Here is a 26,164-nt window from a genome sequence, read left to right as displayed (position 1 = left end):
AACCCACGATCACAGGTTCGATTCCAACTAAGAAAACAGAACCTGAAAAATTACATTCCATTTTAGCAGATCTATTTTTAAAAAAAGGAACTATATTACTCCTATAACAGCAGCCCTGCAGCGTCCTTCTACAAGGGTGTGGAAGTAAACGGAGAAGTGAAATACCAGCATTCTGTTATGTAAATGATTAAGTCAGGAGTATGAGGTGAGGAAGTATATACGATGAGTAACGCATGGTGGATACTTAGCAGTGGCGATCTGACGGACCGAAGCCTAGCACACCTATTCCCCCCGGTCGCCGCTCCTATCGGGCGTTCAGGGGCAAGCCGCGTTGGCGAGTCGAGGGGAGAGGGACGAGAGTCTGAGCTCGAAAGCCTTGTTCTCAGAAATACGTGCGATGCTTTAACGGAACAATGTGTCAGATGCTTACATTATAATGTGATTTAGATTTCCATCCTTCTCAGTTGAGGTTTGGGCTTCACCGATAGCCTTGGTAGCCCTCCATACACGCCACTACACTCTACACCCGTAAGTATACAGTACTGAAATGGATTTCGAACAGGAAGCATTGCTGTGGTTTCTGTTACGTCGAAGAAGACGGCGCCATGGAAATCTAGTTTATTGGGTTCGCCTTATTATAGAAAACAAGCGCTTATGTGTTTTCTATTAGGTTGCTATAAGGATAATGCTGGAAGTAATGGACAGTACTTTTACATAGGGTGAAATGGATTAGGTCTCGTTTCTTATTGTTTAGTAATTTATTATCAAAATGTAAAATCTTATAATGCGGATTTATGAACAGCTTTATCGAACCGAATAGGCGATGTGGTAATCAATGGAGTAATAATAAATATACTTTGTTAGCTTGCTATGATAATAAATTGAGACAAAACAAAAGTAATGGTGATAAGCAAACAACAAAGGGAAATAAATATAGCTCTGTGTGGGAACCAGCTCAGTAACGCTGAAGAGTTTTTCTTACTTAGGAAGCAAAATAACCGCTGATAACCGAAGTAAGAGAGATCTGTTCGGCAGAATTAACCAGGCAAAGATATTCTTCATTCAAAAGAGTAAGCTCTTCATATCTAAAAATCAGCTTAAAACTGAGGAAACAGTTAAGACATATGTATGGAGGGCATTTTTGTGTGGAAATGAGACCTGGGCATTAGGAGTGGCAGAGAGGAAGAGGGTAGAAGCCTTTGAACAATGATGTCATAGAAGAATGGTGAAAATTTCTTGGACAGATAGAGCTACTAATGAGGAAGTAATGGAAAGAATTGGAGAAACCCCGAGCTAGTCAATGAATATAAAGGAAAGAAGAAATACACTGATTGGACGTATAATCAGACATGAGCGTTAAATTGCCTTCGTCCTGGAGGGCTTTGTGGAAGGAAGGAATTGTAGGGAAAGACCTAGACTGGAATATATTGTTCAACTGGTGGCGGAGCAGGGATGCTAATCTTACGTAGAACTGAATAGAATGGCACAAAACTTGAACGTTTGGAGAGGTGCTGCCAACCAACCTTAGGGTTGTAAACTTTAGTAGTATTAGCAAGGAGCAGTTGTATAATTCCAAATATTTGGTAAGTTGCATACCTCTTCAATAAACATTTCTGTATCAAAGGTATCACTTTAGTTCGCCATTTTGCAGCCTCACTAGAGCTGAAATACATATCACTGGCTGGAAACGAAGGGAAGGACTGATGTGAGCAGGTATGCGCGAGGTTCGCAGCACTACAGCCGGCCTGTGGTTGGCGTGTCGCCCGTGTGAATTGCATTCGACCACTGCCAGTGACGTTTTTGTGGTTGATACCGTCCACGTATTGCGACAGTGGTTGAACTTGACTACAGTGTGTGGTACTTGGGAAAGCAATATTACATTCCCATAAGAGTTTGAGACCGCCCGCAGCCACACTCTCTTATATGTGGTTGCAAAGTAGTACGTGTGAAGACACACTTGCGTCGCGTGAACAACGGGGTAGTCCCACATCTGCCACCAAATGTAATTTCTTAAATATTTTATTATCACGTTCTGGCCATGTCAAATAGAAATAAGTATCTTTATGGTATAATAATAAATTTGGGGTATTAGGTCGCGTAATCTTAATCATCTGCTGAGGTGAAATTTATTTCCTTACCAGAGGGTTCCTGAGCAATGGCTACTCAAGGAAATAGATTCACGAAGTGCTACATCCTAAGCCAAAAGACAGATTGTCACGTGATTCTAGTCATTTGAGTCTGGCCTTCTTGCCATACGTACAGTCTGTCACTGGTAGGATTGGAAGTATTCTCAGAAGGCACAATATCAAGACCATTTTTAACCCTAATATCATCATACGCAATTGCTTGCGAGCTGTCAAAGATCCTATTGGTTCAAACTGTACTGGAATATATGATTCCTTGTTCCTGTTAATCGGGTTATATTGGCCAAACATGTAGGAAGGTAGCAAGGAGGGTTAAAGAACATCGCAGGCACTTACGTCCTTGCCAGCCATAGAAGTTTGCTGTTGCATAACATTCCATGCATAATGACCGTCCAATCGTTTCTGATGCAACTTCTGTCATTTATAAAGAGACGCATTTCATACCTAGAATCATTCGTGAGGCGATAGAAATTGCTGAACACCCGAATAATTTGAATAAAGGTGACTGCAATATATTGAGTAGATCATGGCTACCCTCCATAGTTCACTTGTCAACATCTTTCTCCGTGACTCTGGAGGCCCTGGAATGAACTATATTTCTAACAGTGTCTCTCTATCTTGAGTTTGGTAACTATGGAGTGAGAGCTGCCAATACATTATTTGTTGTTGCTCAATTGATTATTAACATTACGCGATCTAATATCCCCAAATTTATTACAATGTCATTTAGTGGTCGTGAAAATCTGTATATTAAAATAGTTTACTAAAAAGAATTTGGATAAATCCATCCGTCCGTTCTACTGGTCCGATTTGTTTCATTTGTATTTTATTCTCTCCGGAATTGCCTGCCGGTGATTCATGAGACATTGATAGGTCTCTAAATTCAGCCAACTTTGAGTACTCATAAAATAATTATTGCAGGTGAAGGCTTTCCCTAACCCATAAAACATTCTGTATTTACAGGCTGCTAAGCGACTAACCTTTTCATTAATAATAATATTAAAATTAATAATAATCATAATAATCATAATAATAATTTCGTGTGGCTATTTGTAGCCGAGTGCAGCCCTTGTAAGGTAGACCCTCCGATGAGGGTGGACGGTGTTGTATACAAGGAACTTGGTATACAGTAACACAACATAAGGTTTATTGCTTCAATAGTTTTATACAGTATTTACAAGAAATATAATGAAACTTGTCTTGAAGCTTGATTGATTGTACGCAGTTAATACTGTTATTAAATGATAGACTGAAAGTCTGTGGCACAAATATGTATTTACAAGAGAGAGTCCTATATACACATTCAAACCTATCTTGAGGAGATAGTCTATTACACTGGGAAATGTCCTTGGATAGTCGAAAACTATCTGGTGTGGGATAACAAGCGTAATTTGTAGGGAGAGTCGCGTTAGTAGAATGTTAGTATTGGACTTAGACTTGCAACGAACTTGCATCGATATCTTAATTCGCAGAATGCTAAGATAGTCGTCGGAGCACTGGTAAGGACTTGGGAGTGTAGCAGAATGCTTGACTCGGGGCTCGACTGGCGACGGGAATCAGGGAAGATGAGGCAATGTCCGAATGTGAGACCTCACGACCAGCAATCAGTCCACCTGTTCAAGACATTTTTTTAAGAGGAATGCCTCCGTGTTTGACTTGCGGTGTGGTCTGGTCGTTGGACACTGTGGTAGTCCTCGGTAGGCGAGGAACGTCGCTCCTTATATAGCGCTGGCTGACGTCACTGACGAGCATGCCAGGCACAGTGCAGTCCTCTCGTAGGCTCTGGAAACATCGGTGATGCGGCGGATTGCGGAGCTTGTAGGCGCGGAGCTGAGCGCGGAGGACACACACAACAGGCGGCATATGCCATGTGTAGGTAACTGCGTGTTATTTTGATGGAGGATAGTGTTATGTGTGGTGTATGAGTTACAAGGATGCTGGGGACAGCACAAACACCAGCCCTCGAGCCATTGGAATTAACCAATGAAGGTTAAAATCAATCCCCGATCCGACCGGGAATCGAACCCGGGACCCTCTGAACCGAAGGCCAGTACACTGACCATTCAGCCAACGAGTCGGACACCTTTTCATTAATATTCTGATATGATTTTCAACCATAGTAATGTCATTGCATGCAGCCATGTTTGATTACACCTGTCAAGCCAGAGAGTATACAGTTCCTCTGATCACGGAAGAACAATATTCCCTGCTAGAAACTCTTTGATTCTTTAATCTTTCCCAGTTTCCAAATATATTCAGCAGATGGCAGAGCGTACCTAATTACTTTCGTGCTACTAAGAGAAAAAGTATACGTAGGCCTACAAACGGACCCCATCATGACATATACCTGGGAACACACATCGAAGGATAACCTAGTTACATAAGAAAGAATGAAGGCCATATATCTTCAAAAAGTTCCCTGCCTGGCAAAAAACGCTCCTTCGAGACTAACCTATGAGCTCACAAGACAACCGTTCTATATAGAAGAACTCCGATTAAAAATATCACTACCTTCTACGACACAAACCCAAGCTTTACATCAAGAATTGCAGGATAAAAAAAGCGATTATATGGATAGATTTTTACTAAAGAGACGGCATGATGATATCAGAATGGGTGAATTCTGACTAAGAGCTGTGGCATTCCACCCGTGCTTCTTATTAAATGTCCATAACGGGGTAGTCTCACATCTGTCACCAAATGTAATTTCTTAAATATTTTATTATCAAGTTCTGGCCATGTCAAATAGAAATAAATATCTTTATGGCATAATAATAAATTTGGGGGTATTAGGTCGGGTAATCTTAATTATCTGCTGAGGTGAAATTTATTTCCTTACCAGAGGATTCCTGAGCAATGGCTACTCAAGGAAACAGATTCACGAAGTGCTACATCCTAAGCCAAAAGGCAGATTGTCACGTGATTCTAGTCATTTGAGTCTGGCCTTCTTGCCATACGTACAGTCTGTCACGGGTAGGATTGGAAATATTCTCAGAAGGCACAATATCAAGACCACTTTTAACCCTAATATCATCATACGCAATTGCTTGCGATCTGTCAAAGATCCTATTGGTTCAAACTGTACTGAAATATATGATTTCTTGAAAAAAGCAGGCAAAGCAATATGACTACGGCAGGCATATCAAGACGAGTTATATGACCTATTTATAGCGAATGATGCTGAGGGAGAACGGGTCCTCCAGTCTACGTATTAAAATACCTTTATCTCTCAATGTATCGGACCTACTCCTTTTCTTCCTATGCTTAGTGCTAAAAGAGCAGTCATTGATTTCCTCTTGAAACCACAATGAACTCCACTGAAGTAGTCCAGGCTGGGAACGGAACCATTTCTCATACAGTATATGAAGAGAACTTAATATTTAGCTAGTCTTTGTTGAGACAGGTATTTCTCAACTAGCATAGTCGTAGCTTAAATATTACAATCCCCTAAACAATAGATTTAACAGCCTTAGCATCATTGGAATTCACCAGTTAATCAAAGTATCTGCAGCATAATTAGTGTAACCATTTCCACAGTGAGGAGAGCATTAACTCGGCTAAAGTACCCGCGAGATACTATTAAGGGAGAACAAAGAGCTTCCAGTTTACTGGAGCTCTCACAAAGTGAAAACAGATGGTACAATGAATGACCTCTCCCGGAAGATAAGCTGTGTGCACATCCTGCGTGGAGAATTGCCAACTGAGGATAGCACTTGGAGAAGAAATTGTATTGGGTTGTGAGGAGGAAAGACTCAATGACTCACAGACTGTGGCCTGCAGAACTATAAAACGTATTGAATGGAATTGGTAATATAAATTTCATTCGGTGTAATTCGACGATGGCGGGGAAAAGTAGATAAGTCGCCAAAATTGAAGTTTACAGGAGGTCAGTACTTCAGAAAGTCTTTTTCAAAATCGGGAACTATGAATATTTTATGTACCAATCACTATCATGAACTCTTGCCATTCCCAAACTGTGGTCCGCAGACCCCTGAGGGATCGCGACGATAATCCAAGCGGTCCGCCATTATAATGTAAATTCTAAGTATTTCAAGATTGAAATTTTATTGCGCACGCACACACACACACACACACACACACACACACACACACACACACACACACACACACACACACACACACAATTCATGGACCACTGTACTTAATTTAGGAATCATGTCTTCACTGTTGTATAACTTACATACAGTATATATAACTCTTAACTTGGCCAATGGATGGCGCAAATGGTTCCGTTAACGAATCGTATCCACGAAATTTCGCTGTGATTTTTGTCTCAAGTGGAAGATAATAATTGCTTTTACTCAAATAAAGTTTAAAATCTGCGGTAAATTAAGAAATAGTACGAAATATTTTACTTGTAGAGAATAATATGGATACACACTTTACTACCTTACAACCTTGTTTTTCTGCTACGTTGCAGCGCTTCCGTATGTGTTTTGTTTGTCTAACACCTTCGTGTGTGATGTTTTTGCTCACTGAAGTTGTTTGAAATAATTAGGTGTCGTTTTATTCATGTTGCTCATTCGTTTTGTGCCCAACTCATTCATTTTTTTATTTGCTAGGGGCTTTACGTCGCACCGACACAGATAGGTCTTACGGCGACGATGGGATAGGAAAGGCCTAGGAGTTGGAAGGAAGTGGCCTTGGCCTTAATTAAGGTACAGCCCCAGCATTTGCCTGGTGTGAAAATGGGAAACCACGGAAAACCATCTTCAGGGCTGCCGATAGTGGGATTCAAACCTACTATCTCCCGGATGCAAGCTCACAGCCGCGCTCCTCTACGCGCACGGCCAACTCGCCCGGTACTCATTCATTTAGTGATATATTTATTGGTCCAGGGATCGTGCTATTTTGCTGTTTGAACTCTCCATGCTGGTCATGTGGACAAAGATAATGAGAATTCACAGACATAGTACTCCCATTCCTCGGTGCTAGCCCTGGACCTCAAGAAAGAAACAATAGACAGCACGAGCAGCAGAATTCAACATAAGGGAGTCCTGTCTACAGCCCGTAAGTACGTATAGATATTTCTCTAGTAACGACGACATTTCTTAATAACCGCAGATTTTACATTATATTTGAGTAAAAGCAATTATTATCTTCCATTTGCCATAAAAATACAGTGAAATTTCGTGGATATGATTCGTTCACGTAACCACTAGTATCCGCACTCAGACTACTTTCCGCGCCTGGTGGAGAAAATCTCGTGGATCAGAAATCTCTTCTTTGAAACTGAACATAAACTACTCGCCTTTAGGAAGATCAAGTAGCCGAGGAATCTTGGCAGAGAGAAAGTGAAAAATAAATCGAAGTATGGTACGGGTGGAGAATCAGATGGAGTGGCAGGTTTAGCTTCAGGAAGTTACATGAATATATCACAAGTCCACGTCTTTGATTGACTTTTGGGTCCATGGCATCCTCTACACCAGGGATGGCGAACCTATGACACGCGTGCCACTAGGTGACACGCGAACACGATTTCTGTGGCACGTCGAAAACATACTGACATGTTTTAATTCCTTCAACATGTCAGAAATTGGTCGAAAATCTAGCAACATAGCATATTTTAACATTACGCTTTAATAAAGAAGTATGTTTCAATTTATTCTTCATAAATTGTATTAGGTCAAAGCAAAAATATACTTAATTTTTGTAATTTATCTGTTTTCAAATATAATTTTCAGCGATGTTTGAAAAATAAAATTGTGAAACATTCAATGGAACGGATTTAAATGTAGTGTAATCTAATACCTGAATGAAGTCAATTGAATGGGTTTCATGATGATTTTAAGGAAATTAACCGATGGCACACTAGGCAATGAAAAGTAATAAACAAAGGTAAAGGTTTGCAATCCCTGCCCTACACCCTAAAATATCTAGAAAGGAAATACTGAGTTCAATGCCTTTTATGACAACATACCTGTGTGAGTGTACCTTTTCTGCTCTTACACAAAAGACGAAGTACAGAAATAGAGCTAGTGTAGAGGCTGATCTTTGGTTAGAGTGACTGCGATTGTAAAACGCTTGGTCTTTGAAAAACAACACAGCACCATCCGTTCCATTGATCCAACAAGCGAATGTTTTCAAGGAAGCATCCAGATCCGAACTGTTGTAACTATTAGCCAAGTGTCACATTGTTTTATAATTTATGCGCATTTTTGAAGTTAAACTTTCAAAGAAAGTAAATATTATCCTGAATATTATACGAATAAAATCAATCATAGTATCATTACCAAATTCTGATCTTGTTTACTGAAGGCAGTATTATTTTATGTGGATAAGAGGTCTTTGGGCATGCATGCGGTATGCTCAGGGGGCCTTGGAGACAAAAAATAATTGGTAAATCCTGATCTACTCCAACATTTACATTCACTCTCTCGGGAGAGATTCAAATAGAAATATGAGACAATTTTATATACTGTAGTGATATATATTATTATTGTTGTGAATGTTTGTTGACATACAGTAATTCGTACACTACAAACACAAGCTGTGAAGACGGAGGAATCTCAAAGTTCAAGGAAGAGAACTGTATGGCATTATGAAACAATAATATAAAATTGAAAGGTACAAATAAACTCAGCGTCAATTAAAACACTTGATTCCAAGGAATTTTCATTTTCCCTAAAGGATCATTTTCCAAAAAATCTGAATCATCTAGAAGTTATTGGTTCTTAAATGCCATTTCGTGTTTGTGAAAGTCTACGTTTTAAGAATAATGCATATATAACTTACCTATAGTTAAAACTAAAGCCCGGATTTTTATGCAGTGACAGGTTAGATTGCAAACTAATTTGGTGAGCAGGGAGTATCCGCCACCCGCTCTTCGATAATGTAGCAAGAGTAACATAAATTATAGGGGTCTTGATGGGCCGTACCCCTAATGTTTATGCAAACCTGATAGCTGCAACATCTACGATTCCTCAGGATAGGCAACCTTTCCGTCTGCACTGTATGTACCTGTTAAAGTGTCTCTGTTGCAAGAATTCATTAAAAAGCAAGGTAAATCCTTTACTAGAGAAGTGTCAATCTTTCACGCTTACGGAATTTGCTCTGCGAGTGACGTTTAAGTAGTGATTACAAGCCACTACAGAAGCGACCAATTTCCTCACAACATTGTCAGTAACACGCAAGAAGATTACAGGCTTCGAGGTGGGGAATTGTTACCCAACTTCTACATTGAGCAATTCTCTCATTACTCAGCTGCCATACGCTGTCACCTTCAGTACTTGAAAGTGAGTGTGTCTGGAACTACAGTCATGTCAAATTGCCACACATCCCCAAAACCGTTCATGTTAATTCAATTTTATTTATTTATTTATTTTGAATGATGAATATAACAGGCTTTCGACCAATTACAAAATTCACAATACATAATTAATAATTGCAGTATTAAACATGAACTGAAACAAAAAAAAAATACAAATTGAAGAACACAGTAAACTACCTTAATTTAGATTTGAGAATTCCAAACAACAGAAAGTTGGTAATACAATAAAAATATACATTTACTGCAATATATTATTTTTTTACTGTGGAGCATAATACAAACTAGTACATTTAGTTACGAAGGTAAATTATACGAACAGTCTTAGAAGAGAGAGTAGCGAGGTCAATAGCGCCAGTCACTTAAGTGCAGCTAGTATCCAGTATTCGGGAGATAGTGGATTCAATCCCCACTGTTCGGCAGACCTGAAGATGGTTTCTCGTGGTTTCCCATTTTAACACCAGGCAAATGTTGGAGCTGTACCTTAATTAAGGCCACGGCCGCTTCCTTCCCACACCTAGCCCTTTCCTGCCCCATCGTTGCCATAAAACATATCTGTGTTGGTTAGGTTTAAAACAAATTGAAAAAAAAAGAACAGAGAGTACGAAATAAACATTGCCACTGTATCCAAAATATATTCTGAGAAAATAAATGGTGTCATTAAATTTTAGGTAATTTAAAAACCGTGGATTCAAGTAGAAGGACAGGAATTTAAGGGTATCTATGTATGAATGTAGTTCATGTAGTAAATGAATGTAGTGAAGCATTAAAGCTATACAGTTCGATTGCGGCCTTTCAGTGAAAATTCTGAATTTAATTCTTCTTTCCTCCGTTTCATTCCTCCGAACAGATACTAGGGGTAACTGAAAACATCAGAACGTTTCCTTCAGTACGTGTCCGGTGCTGATGTACACATGAAGTAGATATCTGTTTATTGAGACATATGGTTGAAGGTTATAACTAGGGCTTGGAAGTTGAAAAGCTATAAATTGTCTAAAGAAGACCTGTAAAAAGATCTGAAAGTATTCAAAATAACTAGTGCTGGAAAAAAGGACTTAAAAATGCGATCCAAATTCATTCATAATGTTCGTTTTAATTCCATTTGATTAATAAAAGAATATATTGTTGATTATGTGAATGAATCCGATCCACAAAATGTCACTGTATTATTTATCCCAAATGGAAAATAATAGTTACTTTTACTCAAATAGAGTGTAAGATCTGCGGTAAATTAAGAAATACCGTCTTTATTAGATAAATATGTAGATAAATATGTATACGTACTGTACTAGGAATGCCTAAGGGCGTAATTTATTTCTGGAACATAGTTCATTATGTCGCCAAGTATTTGTAACAGGACGGCACGGAACAGCTGATCACAGCGTGAAAGCTAACGAGACGGCATGGAAACTCAGAGCATGTGAGAGGGTACGTCATCGGCTGTGACGTAATCGCCACATGTAGTTGACTCGCCATCGTCTGGAACATTCCAGAAACATTTCTATATCTCGGAAACCCGTTGATATATAAAAATGAAGCTTATCACTGTAAAGCCCAATATTTGGACATCATCGTGTTAAAATTTCAAGTCAATAGGCCCACAAGTTACGGAGATACTGTAGGGGAAAGAAAACACATTTTTCTGTGAACGAACAGCAGTGATCTCGACTGCGCATATAAAAGAGGGCGTTATGGAGGTAGAATCAGTTATGCAGCGTAACTCAACCGCGACGGTGTGTCATGCTGACTCTGTGCGTGTTGCGAACCTGGAACTTTGTCGTTCGTAATGTTGTATTATTCGCCGGGCTTATAAAATTTTTCAACAGTGCGTCGATACTTTGAAAATATCCAGCGTGTGTCGAGATTAACATATCTCCGAGATTTACTTAGAACTTATAAAATTTTCAGCCTGTATTAATGTAAACTTTAACTTTCGAGAGTGATGACTCGGGACTTATAAAATTTACCGCACGTGATAATGTGACTTTAACATTCGAATAGTTCAACTCGAGACTTATAAAATTCGTATCAATGATACTCAGGACTTAGAAACATTCTTGAGATTAACATTTTCATTGATTAAATTTATCGGATGTTGTGTTATTTGTGAACAGTAATACAAAACAATACCGTGAATGTTAAGGTTATTTTGCCATAAATTAACAAATTTATGGGAAATTAACAAATATTATTTGCTTAATATTGGCGCAGTGAACAACTAGGTGGTCAGAGAACGGAACTGTCACTTCATTCTTTAAATTCAATTTCAATCCAATACCGTGAACTCAGAGAGACTGTGGCATTATTTTCGTGTAAATAGAATGAGTTGTACTGTGAACTGTGTAAATAGAATGAACTCTGCTTTGAATTGTGTTATAAAGATCGAATTTCGAACCGTGGACTGTGCTTCGAAACTTCGAACTGTGCTTTCATTTCAAAGTGAATTCTTTGCTACTCAAGTATCTTTACTTAGAACTATGCTTCTCTGCCTGTCTGCTAGTTGCTTTACGTCGCAGCGATACAGATAGGTCTTATGGCGACGATGGGACGGGAAATGGCTAGGAGTGGGAAGGAAGCGGCCGTGGCCTTTATTAAGGTACAGCCCCAGCATTTGCCTGATGTGAAAATGGGAAACCACGGAAAAACATTTTCAGGGCTGCCGACAGTGGGGTTCGAACCTACTATCTCCCGAATACTGGATACTGGCCGCACTTAAGCGACTGCAGCTATCGAGCTCGGTAAGTATGCTTCTAATTTCAACTTCAAATGATAGACTGTGACATGAATTGTAATACTTAGAGCTATTTAACTATCTTCCAAATAAGTAGAGTTGTGTTAGTTCAACACTCTTAGAAGGTAATCCGTCAATTAAACTTTCTCGTGTCAATACAATTTAACACATAACACAGAAATCTTGACTGAGTGTTACCATTATCATATCAACCTGAATGAGATACGACGCGGTACGACGTGGGAGATTGTATGTGGTACAACGAGTGACTGAACGTGGTACTTCGTGGGAGATGGTACATCACGACACCAATGGAGCTCATCAATGCTGTTTGCTGTATTACATTTCACCAGTTCCTGCTTAGATAATAAATCCAGGTGATATTAGTGCTTTTAAGTTCAAAACTTCTTAAACTGGAAAGACAGTGATAAATTTTTTTGGGCATTTCAAAGTGATAAATAATCCAGTTCAGTCACTAATTCGTATTAGACTTCATGAACTAATAACTTTATTTTATTCAAGTGTTAATTCAAAGAACTCAGAAATTTCAAAGTATTTCAGAAATTTGCAGTGATATTTTTTCAAGTGATAATAATCTTAGAAGGACTGTAGGAATTTTTCTTCGAAAAACTGTAGTCATCTTCTTAGAATGACTATAGGCATTTTCTTAAAAAGACTCTAGGTTTGAAGCGTTAACTTCTTGAAGAAAAACTTTAAATTTTATATGATATTGAATTTTCAAAGACTCTTGAAGCAACATTTATTTCATGAAGATGATTTCATGATTCTTGTTGACTTTCGTTTGCTACGAACATTTATTGAGAATTTTCTAGAGTGAAATAATAATTATTACAAAAAGGAAGTACAATTAATTTGGTTTTACATGCGAAATAATAAGGTTTTCTACGCATCATCTCAATTGAATAATGCTAGCCTTAGAAACAGAACATCTATTATTTCGCATTGCGAGTACCTTTCTCTGTACCGGCTACTAAGAACCGAACACTGCCTAGGATCTATGCCATGCTCCTTTTCAAGCAACTTTTCCTGGTGCAGTACTTAACGGACTGTGAACGGTACTCCCCTTATGTTTCATCCAATGCTTGTGCCGTCTATTGTTTCCTTCTTGAGGTCCAGGGCTAGCACCGACGAATTGGAGTGCCATGTCTGTGAATTCTTATTATCCTTGTCCATATGACTAGCACAGGCAGTTCAAACAACAAAATGGCATGATCCCTGGACCAATAAATATATTAATTTTTTGTTGAAAGGAAAATAGCATGATCCCTGGACCAATAAATACAGTATATTACTTAATGAATGAGTTACAGTACAAAACGAATGAGCAATATGAAGAAAACGACACCTAATTAATTAAAACAACTTCAGTGAGCAAAGACATCACACACGAAAGTGTTAGACAAACAAAACATATACGGAAGCACTCCGACGTAGCAGAAAAAATAGTTGTAAGGTAGTCAAGTATGTATCCATATTATTCTCTACAAGTAAAATACTTCGTACTGTTTCTTAATTTACCGCAAATTTTACACTTTATTTGAGTAAAAGTAATTATTATCTTCCATTTGGGACAAATATTACAGTAACATTTCGTGTATCCGATTCGTTCACGTAACCTATATTGTTTTAAAATGCAAAATTGTGTTGGTATGCAACATGCAGTGCAAAGATATTTGAGTGCAATATTTTTTAGATTAGAATTTAGAATAAAATGGTTTTTCAACCTAGAATGAATTCAGCGAGCCCGCAGTGAACATTCTGAAGAAATAAATTAGTATAACTGGAATAATATTTGGCTTAACCGCAGGAGCCGGCCCCGTGGTGTAGGGGTAGCGTGCCTGCCTCTTACCCGGAGGCCCCGGGTTCGATTCCCGGCCAGGTCAGGGATTTTTACCTGGACCTGAGGGTTGGTTCGAGGTCCACTCAGCCTACGTGATTAGAATTGAGGAGCTATCTGACGGTGAGATGGCGGCCCCGGTCTAGAAAGCCAAGAATAACGGCCGAGAGGAATCGTCGTGCTGACCACATGACACCTCGTAATCTGCAGGCCGTCGGGCTGAGCAGCGGTCGCTTGGTAGGCCAAGGCCCTTCAAGGGCTGTAGTGCCATGGGGTTTGGTTTGGTTTGGTTTTTTAACCGCAGGAGGGTTACAGGAGTTGGAATTCCGAAACCTTGCCTTAGTTGGCTTTTCAGTATATCACAGTCATCTCCAGGTTCTTACGTGTAATGGATCGTCGGTTTTCAGTCAGCACGTTGCGAAACATCGAGAAACTTCTGTCCACATCAACGGATGTTAAGAGTTCATACTTGGAGCAAGTGAGATCTTCCTCTTCAAAAACACTCACATCAAAATTTTCTCCTTTCGGTATTTAACTTACCTTGCAATAATTTGATAACCCTGGGTTTTTCAAGCACCAGTTTAATGATTTCATTTCTTTTTTAATTAATTTTCTCACCTTTCATATGTGGCTCAAGTATGTGTATTTACTACAGAAAAGATGTTTTGAACTAATGATGATTCGAACTGAGTAGTCGAAAGAAGGTGAAGTTGTAAAATTAAACCGACAAATTTAATAAAAAATGTCCAAAAAGCAAAAAAGGACAAATAAACAAACATGTCAAAAAAGCTGAAAACGGACCAATAAACCAAAAAACGTCCAAAAAAGGAAAAGGATAAATAAACCAAAACACGTCAAAAAAGCTAAAAGGACACATAAACCAAAAACTTCAAAAAGCTAAAAAAAAGGACCAATAAACCAAAAAACGTCAAAAAGCTAAAAAGTCAAATAAAACAAAAGCGCCAAAAAGCTAAAAAAGGACCAATAAACCAAAAAACGTCAAAGAGTTAAAAAAGGACCAATAAACCAAAAACCGTCCAAAATGCAACAAGGACAAATGAACCAAAAACCGTCAAAAGGCTAAAAAAGGACAATTAAACCAAAAAGCGTCCAAAAAAGCATTAGTTTAATTTCATTTCAGTTTCTCTCTTACTGTAGAAAAATGTGTAAGAGGTGATGGATGAACTAATGATGATTCGAACTGAGAATGGGCAGTACAAATGACAAAAGAAGGTGAAGTTGTAAAAAAAAAAAAAAGCCGTTAAGACCTTAAAAGGGTAAAAAGGGACCTATAAGCCAGAAAACGCCGAAAAAGGCATAAAATAACAAATAAAACGTACCATTTTCTGGCCTACAATGACCCAGAATGGACCTCGTCATCAGACACTAGAGAGAAAAATATATTTCTTCAACTTCCGAGCCTAAGATATAACTAAAGGCAGTTTTGGTGGGGTGTTGGTACCGATATTTGTTGTTGTTGTTCTCATTTATAATTAAAATATTGGGATTATTGTAGTCTTGGCTGCTAACGTTTCACCAGAATGGCTAAATTGCGAATCCCATTGGACCTCAGGCCAGAATCTTTACGTTAATATCACACGGGATCAAGCAGGCGCCTCAAATCACCGGCCAATTCCCAGACAAAGTAAAAATGGCTACAGCGACCTTTCTTCTTCTTAGACTTCCGACTTTTTCTCTTGTGGACCGCACAAAGTTTAAAGACTTACGACGAAGCTTTTCTTTATTTCTAAGATCTTCGATTTTTGTCTTTCTTTACTCGTAGGGTATTATCAGTTTGGGAATAATCTTTAACTGCTTCTTGTGGAATTATCCTTTCGAGTTGTCGATTTGACTCCTGAGCCCTCGTGTGATTCCAATTTCTTGTATCTCCATCAAATTAATTGCATTACTAGGCGTACGCCAAACGCCACTTAATGAAGTAGAGTTTTCATTCTCTTTGGACCAGTGGTAGAGTGTCGGTCTCCGGATCCCAAGAGAGCGGGTTCAAACCCTGCAGAGGTAGTCGGATTTTTGAAGGGCGGGAAAAGTCCATTCGACACTCCATGTCGTAGGATGTCGGCATGTAAGGGATCTCGGGTGACATATTTGATGTTTATCCGACAAATTCATTAAAATCTCAGGCACAGACACCCGGTTTGCCATCTAGTGGGCCTAGAGTAAGATGAAACGTCGAAATTATGAGCAGACAGCCAGATAGCGTCAAATTGAAATGTCTGCACACGGTAGCTGAGGCCATACGATTATTATTATTATTATTATTATTATTATTATTATTATTATTATTATTATTATTATTATTATTATTATTATTATTATTATTATTATTATTCCTCTTGGCTGACCAAGGCAAGCGTGAAATCACGTCCACATGATTAGGCTCAAGGAGTAGAAATATTTCCCAGAAAGCGGAAAACACCTTAAGATGGCAGCACTGCGGATGACAGGTGATGAATTTGCAGCTACTGCGATAAAGAGGGCAGCACAGTGCTCTGTGGTTTAAAGATGGCGGATGACAGCTGTCAAAAAAGCACGTGAATTTGTTTATCTCACGCTAGTGAGGTTAAGTTGGTAGCACTAAGGTTTAGGCCCGTCAAGATGGCAGCACTGCCGATGACAGGTGACGAATTTGCAGCTACTGCGATAAAGAGGGCAGCACGGTGCTCTGGAGTTTAAAGATGGCGGATGGCAGCTGTCAAAAAAGCACGTGGCTGTCAAAAAACACGTGGATTTGTTTATATCGCGCTAGTTAGGTTAAGTTGGTACTACTGAGGTTTAGGCCCGTCAAGATGGCAGTACTGAGGTTAGCGATGCGTTGTTGCTTGTCAAAAAGCACGTGGCTGTCAAAAAACACGTGGCTTTGTTTACCTCGCGCTAGTTAGGTTAAGTTGGCACTACTGAGGTTTAGGCTCGTCAAGATGGCAGTACTGAGGTTAGCGATGCGTTGTTGTCTGTCAAAAAGCACGTGGCTGTCAAAAAACACGTGGCTTTGTTTACCTCGCGCTAGTTAGGTTAAGTTGGCACTACTGAGGTTTAGGCCCGTCATGATGGCAGCAGTGAGGTTAGCGAAGCGTTGTTGTCGATGACAGCTGTCAAGAAGCACATGGCTTTGTTTACAAATTCAAATCTCGCGGCAAAATTCAAATTTCCCGCCAAAAATTCAAATTACCCGCCAGAATTCAAATTTCCCGCGGGAGGAGGCGCCCGAACCATCCAATTATACTACTGATCTCACATCCACTGATCCAATGGTCTGTTTCATAAATATTTCTGTTGAAATGACGAACACACATCTTACGACTTAAGTTGTGTAGTTACATTCATAGTTGGACGGGTTTGTCCTTCATTTATAATTCTGCTTTTCTCTGTAAAAGAGAGTATACTAAATCGTTCTCTTAATAATCGTTCGATTACACAATGGTTAGGATTCAATTCGGATTGCGCGGTAGATACGCGTCACCCTGGCGCTCCTATCCATGCCTGCTGAACTACTCTCTGATCGGTGTGATGTCATTTCAAATTCGCACCATTCTCGCATTTTCTTTGTTTGATATTTACACCACAAGCGCACGAAACTGAATCATTTATATTACAACAACATTCATTTGACATGTATCATCATTTATAGCACAAGAAAAGAACCACTTACAAGTAAGAACTCCAGTATTTCACGAACTAGCAAATAAATCCCGGCCACACGCGATAACTTACAGTACAGGGTTCCACCTTGCACCGCCCTCTTGACGGATGTGCCTGTTCGTTCCACATTCCAACCTCACGAAAGAGATCAACAAACAAGGGTCCATTGCTGGTGGTGCCATCTCTGAAGTAGTTCGGCAATTAGTAGCAGTCAATAGCCAGCCACGCTCGTTTCATCCATATCTGAGTATCGATAACTGTGCGTTTGAATTTTATATAAATAACTTCCATTAAAATAAGAAAAATTAATAATATTTTTTTGTTGAAAATACAAGGGATGTAACGCATCAATCGCATGTATGGGAAATTCGCCACTGTATTAAATGAAGTGGGTGATAGGTAGAGACCTGAGCGGATGTGCAAAATATTATCCGCACTTCCTTCATCCACATCCACATCCACATCCGGGAATGGTTATTTTTTTTGCTAGGGGCTTTACGTCGCACCGACACAGATAGGTCTTATGGCGACGATGGGATAGGAAAGGCCTAGGAGTTGGAAGGAAGCGGCCGTGGCCTTAATTAAGGTACAGCCCCAGCATTTGCCTGGTGTGAAAATGGGAAACCACGGAAAACCATTTTCAGGGCTGCCGATAGTGGGATTCGAACCTACTATCTCCCGGATGCAAGCTCACAGCCGCACGCCTCTACGCGCACGGCCAACTCGCCCGGTCGGGAATGGTTAACGTCCGTACATAACTACGTAAATAATAATAATAATAATAAAAGTACTAAATGGGTGTAAACACTTCATAACGATACCTCACAAGTCATAATAATAACAATAATAATAATAATCATAAAAATAATAATAAATTGAGCTCGATATTGGCATTATTTACCCAAGGGTTAAAGAATATTGTTTTCAAGTTATATTAGTCTATTACACTTGCGTCAATGCTCGAGTTACATAAATAACTATAAATATCATCGTCTTACTGTCATCATCATCATCATTAGTCGTTGTGCTCATTACTGTGCGTCGTGACCTCATAACTCCATCATATCCGTATTGCAACCTTGACAAGATGTCTCCATCCATGTCTTCTTCGCCTGATCTATCCATCTGCTTGCTGTTCTTCCTCGTTGTCTACTGCCTTCAGTTTTGCCTGTGTTACTGTACAAATGAGAAATCTATTGGTTCACGAAATTCTCTCCCTAGTCACAGAAAGTATCTTCTTTAGGCATAAAACGTGGTACACTCACGTCTATCAGTTAAAGAAAAGGCCTGCACAATCATTGTCAGTGAATAAATAACTACCAAATCTTTATATTATTGTGAACTGTGGGATTTTTTCGTTACTTACATCTACGTATAATCCTTGTATGGGGAAGATCTTCATGGGCGGATCTTCCTTGGGTGTGAAACGGTAGAATTCTCTCCGTCCTTTGTACCATTTAACAGAATACAAGGAGTCACCCTGCAGGTTGAAGTGGCACCATAACACTGCAGTCTCTCCGCGCAAGATGGCAGTTGGTACTACAACTCGTACGTCACGGAGTCCTAGGCAACCACCTGAAAGATAAAGAGAACAAAACGAACATTAATCAGAGTGACTGTTATTTATTTTACCAACTTCACATGTATCCTTAACTAAAGCTTAAAACATTAGTAATTCACTTTTTATACTAATATTCCAGGATTCGATCAGAGATTTCAGCAAGAAGAGTTCCTAACATCAAGCAATGAGCCGGTGGGCCAAGTCTAGAATCCTTCTAAATCATTCTACCGACCCGGGCATTCTACTCTTAAAACAAGTCGTAACGACCAAGAAGCCGAATACCCGTTTCAAACATCACTGCCCTTGGCTAACTTACGATCTGTTTTAACTGGTTACCTCCCCACTTTTCGGCCTAATTTGATATAACCATCTAAATTCTAAATGATTCTAAATCCCTCCTGAAAAGGCCCGCTTGTTAAGAAGGGAAGCTTTCCACCTCATCAAATTCTTCAAAATCATCATCTTCTTGTTCTCATAATTCACTCCGCTCACATTAGATGTTTAATATAGCGAAGGGGTGTTTCTTTCCTGACGTGGAGAAAAAAAATTCTTCTCCACGACAGGTCGCTTTCCCTCCGCCAGTGCGCATGATGGAGATTTTCCGACTCATCGGCATGTCGCGGTAACAGTTGAGTACAGGGGCATGGTTTACGTCCCGGGACTCACATGTACTCGCTCTCAAAAAAGTAAAAGAGTTAAAAAATTGGTACGGTGTTCTACAGCGTCATTTTATGGGACTGCACTTCCAAACATGGTTGGGTTATCGATTTTATGCGGTGTTCTGTATCTCAAATATGTAGTCAACTTATGAAATAAAAATGCAGAAATACAAAGTTTTACACTACATCTTCAAGATCACTAGAGAGCTGATCAACTAACCATCGTAGCGGCCGGGCTGAGTGGCTCAGGCCGTTGAGGCGCTGGCCTTCTGATCCCAACTTGTCAGGTTTGATTTTAGTTCAGCCGGGTGGTATTTGAAGGCGCTCAAATATGTCAGCCTCGTGTCGGTAGATTTATTGCCACGTAAAGGAACTTCTGTGGGAGGAAATTTAGGTACCTCTGCATGGGACGTAAAATAATAATAATAATAATAATAATAATAATAATAATAATAATAATAATAATAATAATAATAATAATAATAATAATAATAATTAAGTTCGTATGTGTTAATATCAGGAAATATCTTAACTGAGATAATCACGTTAACGTGGAAAGCAGCACGTTTTGTCTTCTTCTTCTACTTTATCTGTTTACCCTCCAGGATCGGTTTTTCCCTCGGAATCGGCGAGGGATCCCACCTCTACCGCCTTAAAGGCAGTGTCCTGGAGCTTCAGACATTGGGTCGGGGGATACAACTGGGTAGGATGACCAGTACCTTTCTCAGGCGGCCTCACCTGCTATGCTGAACAGGGGCCTTGGGGGGGATGGGAAGATTGGAAGGGATAGACAAGGAGGAGGGAAGGAAGCGGCCGTGGCCTTAAGTGAGGTGTACCATCGCGGCATTTGCCTGGAGGAGAAGTGGGAAACCACGGAAAACCACTTCCAGGGTGGCTGAGGTGGGAATCGAACCCACCTCTACTCATTGACCTCCCGAGGCTGAGTTGACCCCGTTCCAGCCCTCGTACCACTTTTCAAATTTCGTGGCAGAGCCGCGAATCGAATCCGGGTCTCCGCGGGGTGGCAGCTAATCGCGCTAACTAGTACACTACAGAGGTGGACATTTCAATATTTAGGAGACAAAATTATCACAGTGGTGCTGAAGAAGTCGTGCCAAATATAAGTCAATCACAAAGGCCTAAATGACAATTGTAGTCAGTATGATTAATTGTACAAACTATTTTGAGAATATACTGAGTTCGATGGGACTACCTTAAATGGAAGGAAATTTTCAGATAATGCCTATGTAATTTTATCATTGCTTAATTATTCGATCGAGTCTGCATGGCTCAGGTGGCAGCACGCCGTCCACTGTGTTCCGTGGTTCAAATCTCGGTCACTTCATGTGTAATTTGTGCTGGACAAAGCGGCGGCGGGAGATTTTGTTTCCTTTTACTCCGGTTTCCCTGTCATATTTCAATTCTGCAACAGTCTCCAATATACTGTAATTTAGGGGGTTAGGAGACAAAACCACATAGGCCTGTCCCACAATGTACTTCCTAACCATTATTTTCTTTAAGACCGGCCACAGCTGCTAACCACTTACGGATAGCAGTCCATCAGAACAATGTTCGTTATGTTGCCATTGATGCTTTCACAGCCCGTACTTATAGACATGATATAGACTTTGGGGCTTATGCCGTGTCAAGAAAATAAGGTGAAATTCTTTACGTTTCGCAGAGAACTTTGTTCTGCGTCATCAGAAGAAAATCTCGATTGTCCACGAGAAAGGCTTCTCAAACAATGAGGTGTGAATGTAGACGTTATGATAGAAGTGGAAATGGTACGTTCATTCGTCACCAGATGTCGACCCGGACGCGATACAGCGCTAGCGTTCGAAGCGGAAGTGGACGGAACCATCAGAAACCATCTGAGAGGGCTTGTGTCAAAGTCATACCTTTATATGTGCGTACACCTGTCATATTATGTGATCCTCTCAGACTGATTGTGATGATTCCGTCAGCTTCCGCTTCGAATGCTAGGGCTGTGCTGCGTACGGGGAGCCATCTGGTGACGAGTGAACGTACCATTTCCACTTCTATTATAACGTCTATATTCAAACCTCATTGTTTGAGAAGCCTTTCTCGTGGACAGTCGAGATTTTCTATTGATGGCCCAGAACAAAGTTCTCTGCGAAACGTAAAGCATTTCACCTTATTTTCTTTACACGGCATAAGCCCCAAAGCCTATATTATGTCTATAATGTTCGTTATGTTCATTTTCCGATGTTAAAGTGTAAAATAAAATGAACCTTAAATACACTATACTGCAGAAGTGCGCAAATAGGTCATGGAAATATACATTCCCACGGCGCGGTACGGCAAGGTTCATTTTTCTTTACGGATAATCAAAGGAAACTGAAGATAACGAAAGTTGTTCTGATGGACTTGGTGTGGCAAAGTCTGTTCACTCTTGTCTGTGTCTGTTAGGTCATCAGCCCGGAGGCTGGTTGAATCCTCAAATAGCACCACCAAAGGTTATGCGGTTATGAGGAAAACCCCAAAACCAATGGCAGCACCAAAATGATGCGTACTAGGCAAGATGAGGAGTGAGGTAATTTGCCATTGCTTTCCTCACTGGGTCAGAAAGTACTATTGCAGCACAACGGCCCCTTTGAGCAGCACCTTTCATAACACTCAGATGCACTAGTCATGCTCTGAATGCCATTACTCAGCACTATCCATACCCCAGCAACTTCCATATTGTCACAGCCATGGATGTTGACTGGGACTTCGGTGGAAGCTACACTTTACTCTGGGACTCTTAAGGACAATAATGTGAGGACAATTGTGATATACGAGATTTGTATCTCAACCCCCGATTTCATTTAATCTGTCAGTCATTAATCATTGCCCCAGAGGAGTGCGACTGGTTTCGGCAGCCGGCACAATTTCTATCCTCGCCGCTAGATGAGAGTTTCATTCACTCCATTCCTGACCCGATCGAATGACTGGAAACAGGCTGTGGATATATTATTTAAGTTATTCGTAAAATAGTCACAATAAGTACACCTTAAGCTCTACATTATCTCTAGATAATTTAGAACCCTTGTTGTATTAGGGCCTACTCATGATGGTAGGTGTGTACCATTGTTTAAACATTTTCACGGTAAGATTACTATATACTGTACCAGTAAAAGTTCGGGGCGTAAGGCATGAGAAGGATCTCAGGTAGTGGAAGTTGGTTTTTTGGAGCCGGTACAGAGCAAGATAGACTCGCAGGGCGAATAATAGATGGTTATACCCTTTTTCAAACAATTTATTAATAATGTTAATCAATTCACCACCCTGCAATGTCGATATAGAATGTAAATAATTTGTTGAAATCAAAAGGGTTAACGTAAATCTTCTTGAATGCAATTTGTGAAAATAAATAAATCTCACAGATCCAATAGTCTTTTGCGAAAACACAAAGTGTCAGTTTTTCACAAGTCTTTCTAAGTATTATGACATGATATGAACACACTTATAATTGAAAATAAGAATTTGAACTTCTGTTGAGAGTTTCTCAGTTTGTGAGCCTTGAAACATAGAACACTTCCTAGAGTCTTTCTTATATGAAGTAGATTTTGAAAATAGATTTATCATTAAAAGATGAATTTTGAGTAATGGTGGAAAACTACGAAGTATCGTCACACGCAGCACTGGGTAAACCACTGTTCACGATGGGTAAGAAAGGAAAAAAAATTCAGTTTGTGACTACCTCACTTATTAAAAAAAACTTGGCTTGCGAATACCGATGAGAATCTGGAACATTCCGCGGGTGCGGATGATGACTCGAACTTGAAGTTCCACGAAGAAACCACGTTGACGTCATAGATGAAATGATGTTGAAGGTAGTTGGATCTTGTAGAATTTTCTGAAGATTTCTGCTGCTCGTGGAAATGATCTTAACACACGGAACATGCAAGTAGTATTTACAGATACTATGTTAATTTTAGGACGTCCAATCAGTGATCACAGTCCTTGTTGCAAAAAAAAAAAACAACTCTATTTTAAACTGTCACTGAGAACGTCCAACACAGTGCAAACACGTAATATTTCTCATGACCGTCTCTAACCACAGTCTTTGAATCGTTGTCCTGACAGATAACACTGATTCTCTAATGTTGATAGAACTATCTTATTTTAGAAAAAAGTTCTTAACTTTCACTAAGTTTATCACTGTAACACGTCATATCCTAATATGGCACATAAAAAGACATAATCCAAGGATGTGCTATGTTAGAAAATAAGTTCTAGGGTAGTTAAAGTTACTGTACACGACAGTTTCTGTTGGTAATTTAATATTGTGTGCAATTAATTAAGTCCACACGTCATGTTGTGAATGTCCAATATATAACTTCGAACTTCACTGATTTCGTACGTGTTATACTTTGAAATGTCTGTAAGTTATATCGTAGTCGCGGCACAATAGACTACTTACGGTGCGACGTCTTTTTTTTTTTCAAGTACGATGGCGATTTACTAGTCCGTAATTTCGTCTCCGCGAAACACGACGAAAAGTACTGTCTTCGAGACTGCACGAACATACTATGTGATGGCCAGTCTCCCCTCTCTCTTACTCATACACATACTGCACTGCTAGACTGGACTGCTTGCAATGAACTGAACTCAACTCAACACACACAACTACCTGTTAGCCTTGACCCAGTGGCATATATAGCTGGCGCTGGGAGGGGTAGTTTCTCTCGGTCATGTGACCGTGAGTGCGTAATTTCTGTTAGATTTTAAATCATTGTAACTCAGCAACCATAGGATGGATTAATTTGGAATTTATAGAGGTTAATTTTCATGACGTCCGCTACCATTTAGCGTTTGTTCCATTAAAATTGGTACAGGCGTTGAAAACTTGCGAAAAGAAAGATATTTTCGAGAAATATCTCTAGGGGAGGTGAGCTTTGAACGACAGGTGACGTCACTTGACTCCGCCTAGCGCACTCGTGGAGTCTGGTACATACTGAAACATTCTTTTACTTAGGTGTTCGTACGTCGGACGGATCTTATATGCTGGAACAACATTTCTTTTGATAACTATGGACCAGGACCTAGGCTTTACTGGTACAATACCAAGTCCCAGCACTTCTGTATTCCGACCTCGGGGGTTGTTTAACGCGTTGGAAGCCACTGATACGGAATTTGAAAGAAAGAAAATCCTCTTGCTGTTTCCAGTCATTCGAGCGCGTCAGATATGGAATGAATGAAGCCTTCGTCTAGCGACGAGGAGAGGAACGGTGCCGGCTGCCGAAGCCTGTCACACTCCTCTGGGGCAATGATATTTGACTGACAGATGAAATGAAGTGATATTGGAGAGTGTTGCTGGAATGAAAGATGACAGAGAAAACCGGTGTCCCCGCTTTGTCTAGAACAAATCTCACGTGGAGTGACCGGGATTTGAACCCGTAGCACCTGAGCCGCAGAGGCTCTTAATTTGGAATTTGAACACCTTCAAAGTCCTCTAACCTCGTATAAGATCGCACGGGCTACCTTATAACGAAAAATAAGAGACTATCCCAATGCGGTCAACTGCTACCACTTTTGTTTATATTCAGTTGCATTAACAACAACAACAACAACGAGTTGAACAAAGTAGTTCAATATTATCGTTAGATAATGGAATTCCATTAATAAATACACCGGTTTTATAGAACCGCATTAATACTGATAAGTAATTTAAAAGTCGAATACTCCATAATTAAACAGCATACATCCACATCATAAACTGTATAATTATTTTCATTAATCAGTAATCAGCAGTACCAATTGAGCGCCCCATCACAATACCGTACTGTGTTTATGAAACAATGCAACCATCCAGAAGTGTTTGGTAAATAATGCTATTTAAATACGGGATGAGTAGTATTATCGTAGAGAACAGAACTGTTGTTGGTGAATGGAGGGTTTGAAGTAGATTATGCAACGATGAGTCGAAAAGTTTAAACTTCTTTTATTATTTCATGAAATTAATGTTCGTTTCAATTCATTATTGGAGATGGCTCTGCATATAGCAAATAGTTGGAGCCATTCCATCCTGCTTCCGTGTTGGTGAGGGTGTTATTCCCCTGTCTATGGTAAGAGGTAATTGAAAGGAAAACCCTAGGAGTTCTCATCTTGGGAGCGTACGTTGGCGACCATGAAGCCCCTGTTGAGTCTCACATTGTTCTCCCTAACTTTTGTGTGGCCTCTCACTTTGACCTTTCGTATTCGACCTCCCTTGGCCAACTCTTGTTATCGTCCGAGGTTTGCGAGGCCTGAGGAGCATTTCA

The 26,164-nt window shown here is 39.8% G+C and overlaps 1 protein-coding gene across 1 annotated transcript in view; it reads right to left on the bottom strand.

The window, feature by feature from the left end:
- The window catches only part of LOC136880901 (uncharacterized), a 497,467-nt gene that overhangs the window by 436,042 nt on the left and 35,261 nt on the right, over positions 1–26,164 (bottom strand). Inside the window, exon 2 of the mRNA XM_067153431.2 lies at positions 19,045–19,253. Coding sequence (XP_067009532.2) covers positions 19,045–19,253 — 209 coding nt within the window. The remainder of the gene's footprint in view (positions 1–19,044; positions 19,254–26,164) is intronic.

The sequence above is a fragment of the Anabrus simplex genome, chromosome 9 (assembly GCF_040414725.1).
Source record: "Anabrus simplex isolate iqAnaSimp1 chromosome 9, ASM4041472v1, whole genome shotgun sequence".
NCBI lineage: Eukaryota > Metazoa > Arthropoda > Insecta > Orthoptera > Tettigoniidae > Anabrus > Anabrus simplex.
This window is presented reverse-complemented; position numbering and strand designations above follow the sequence as displayed.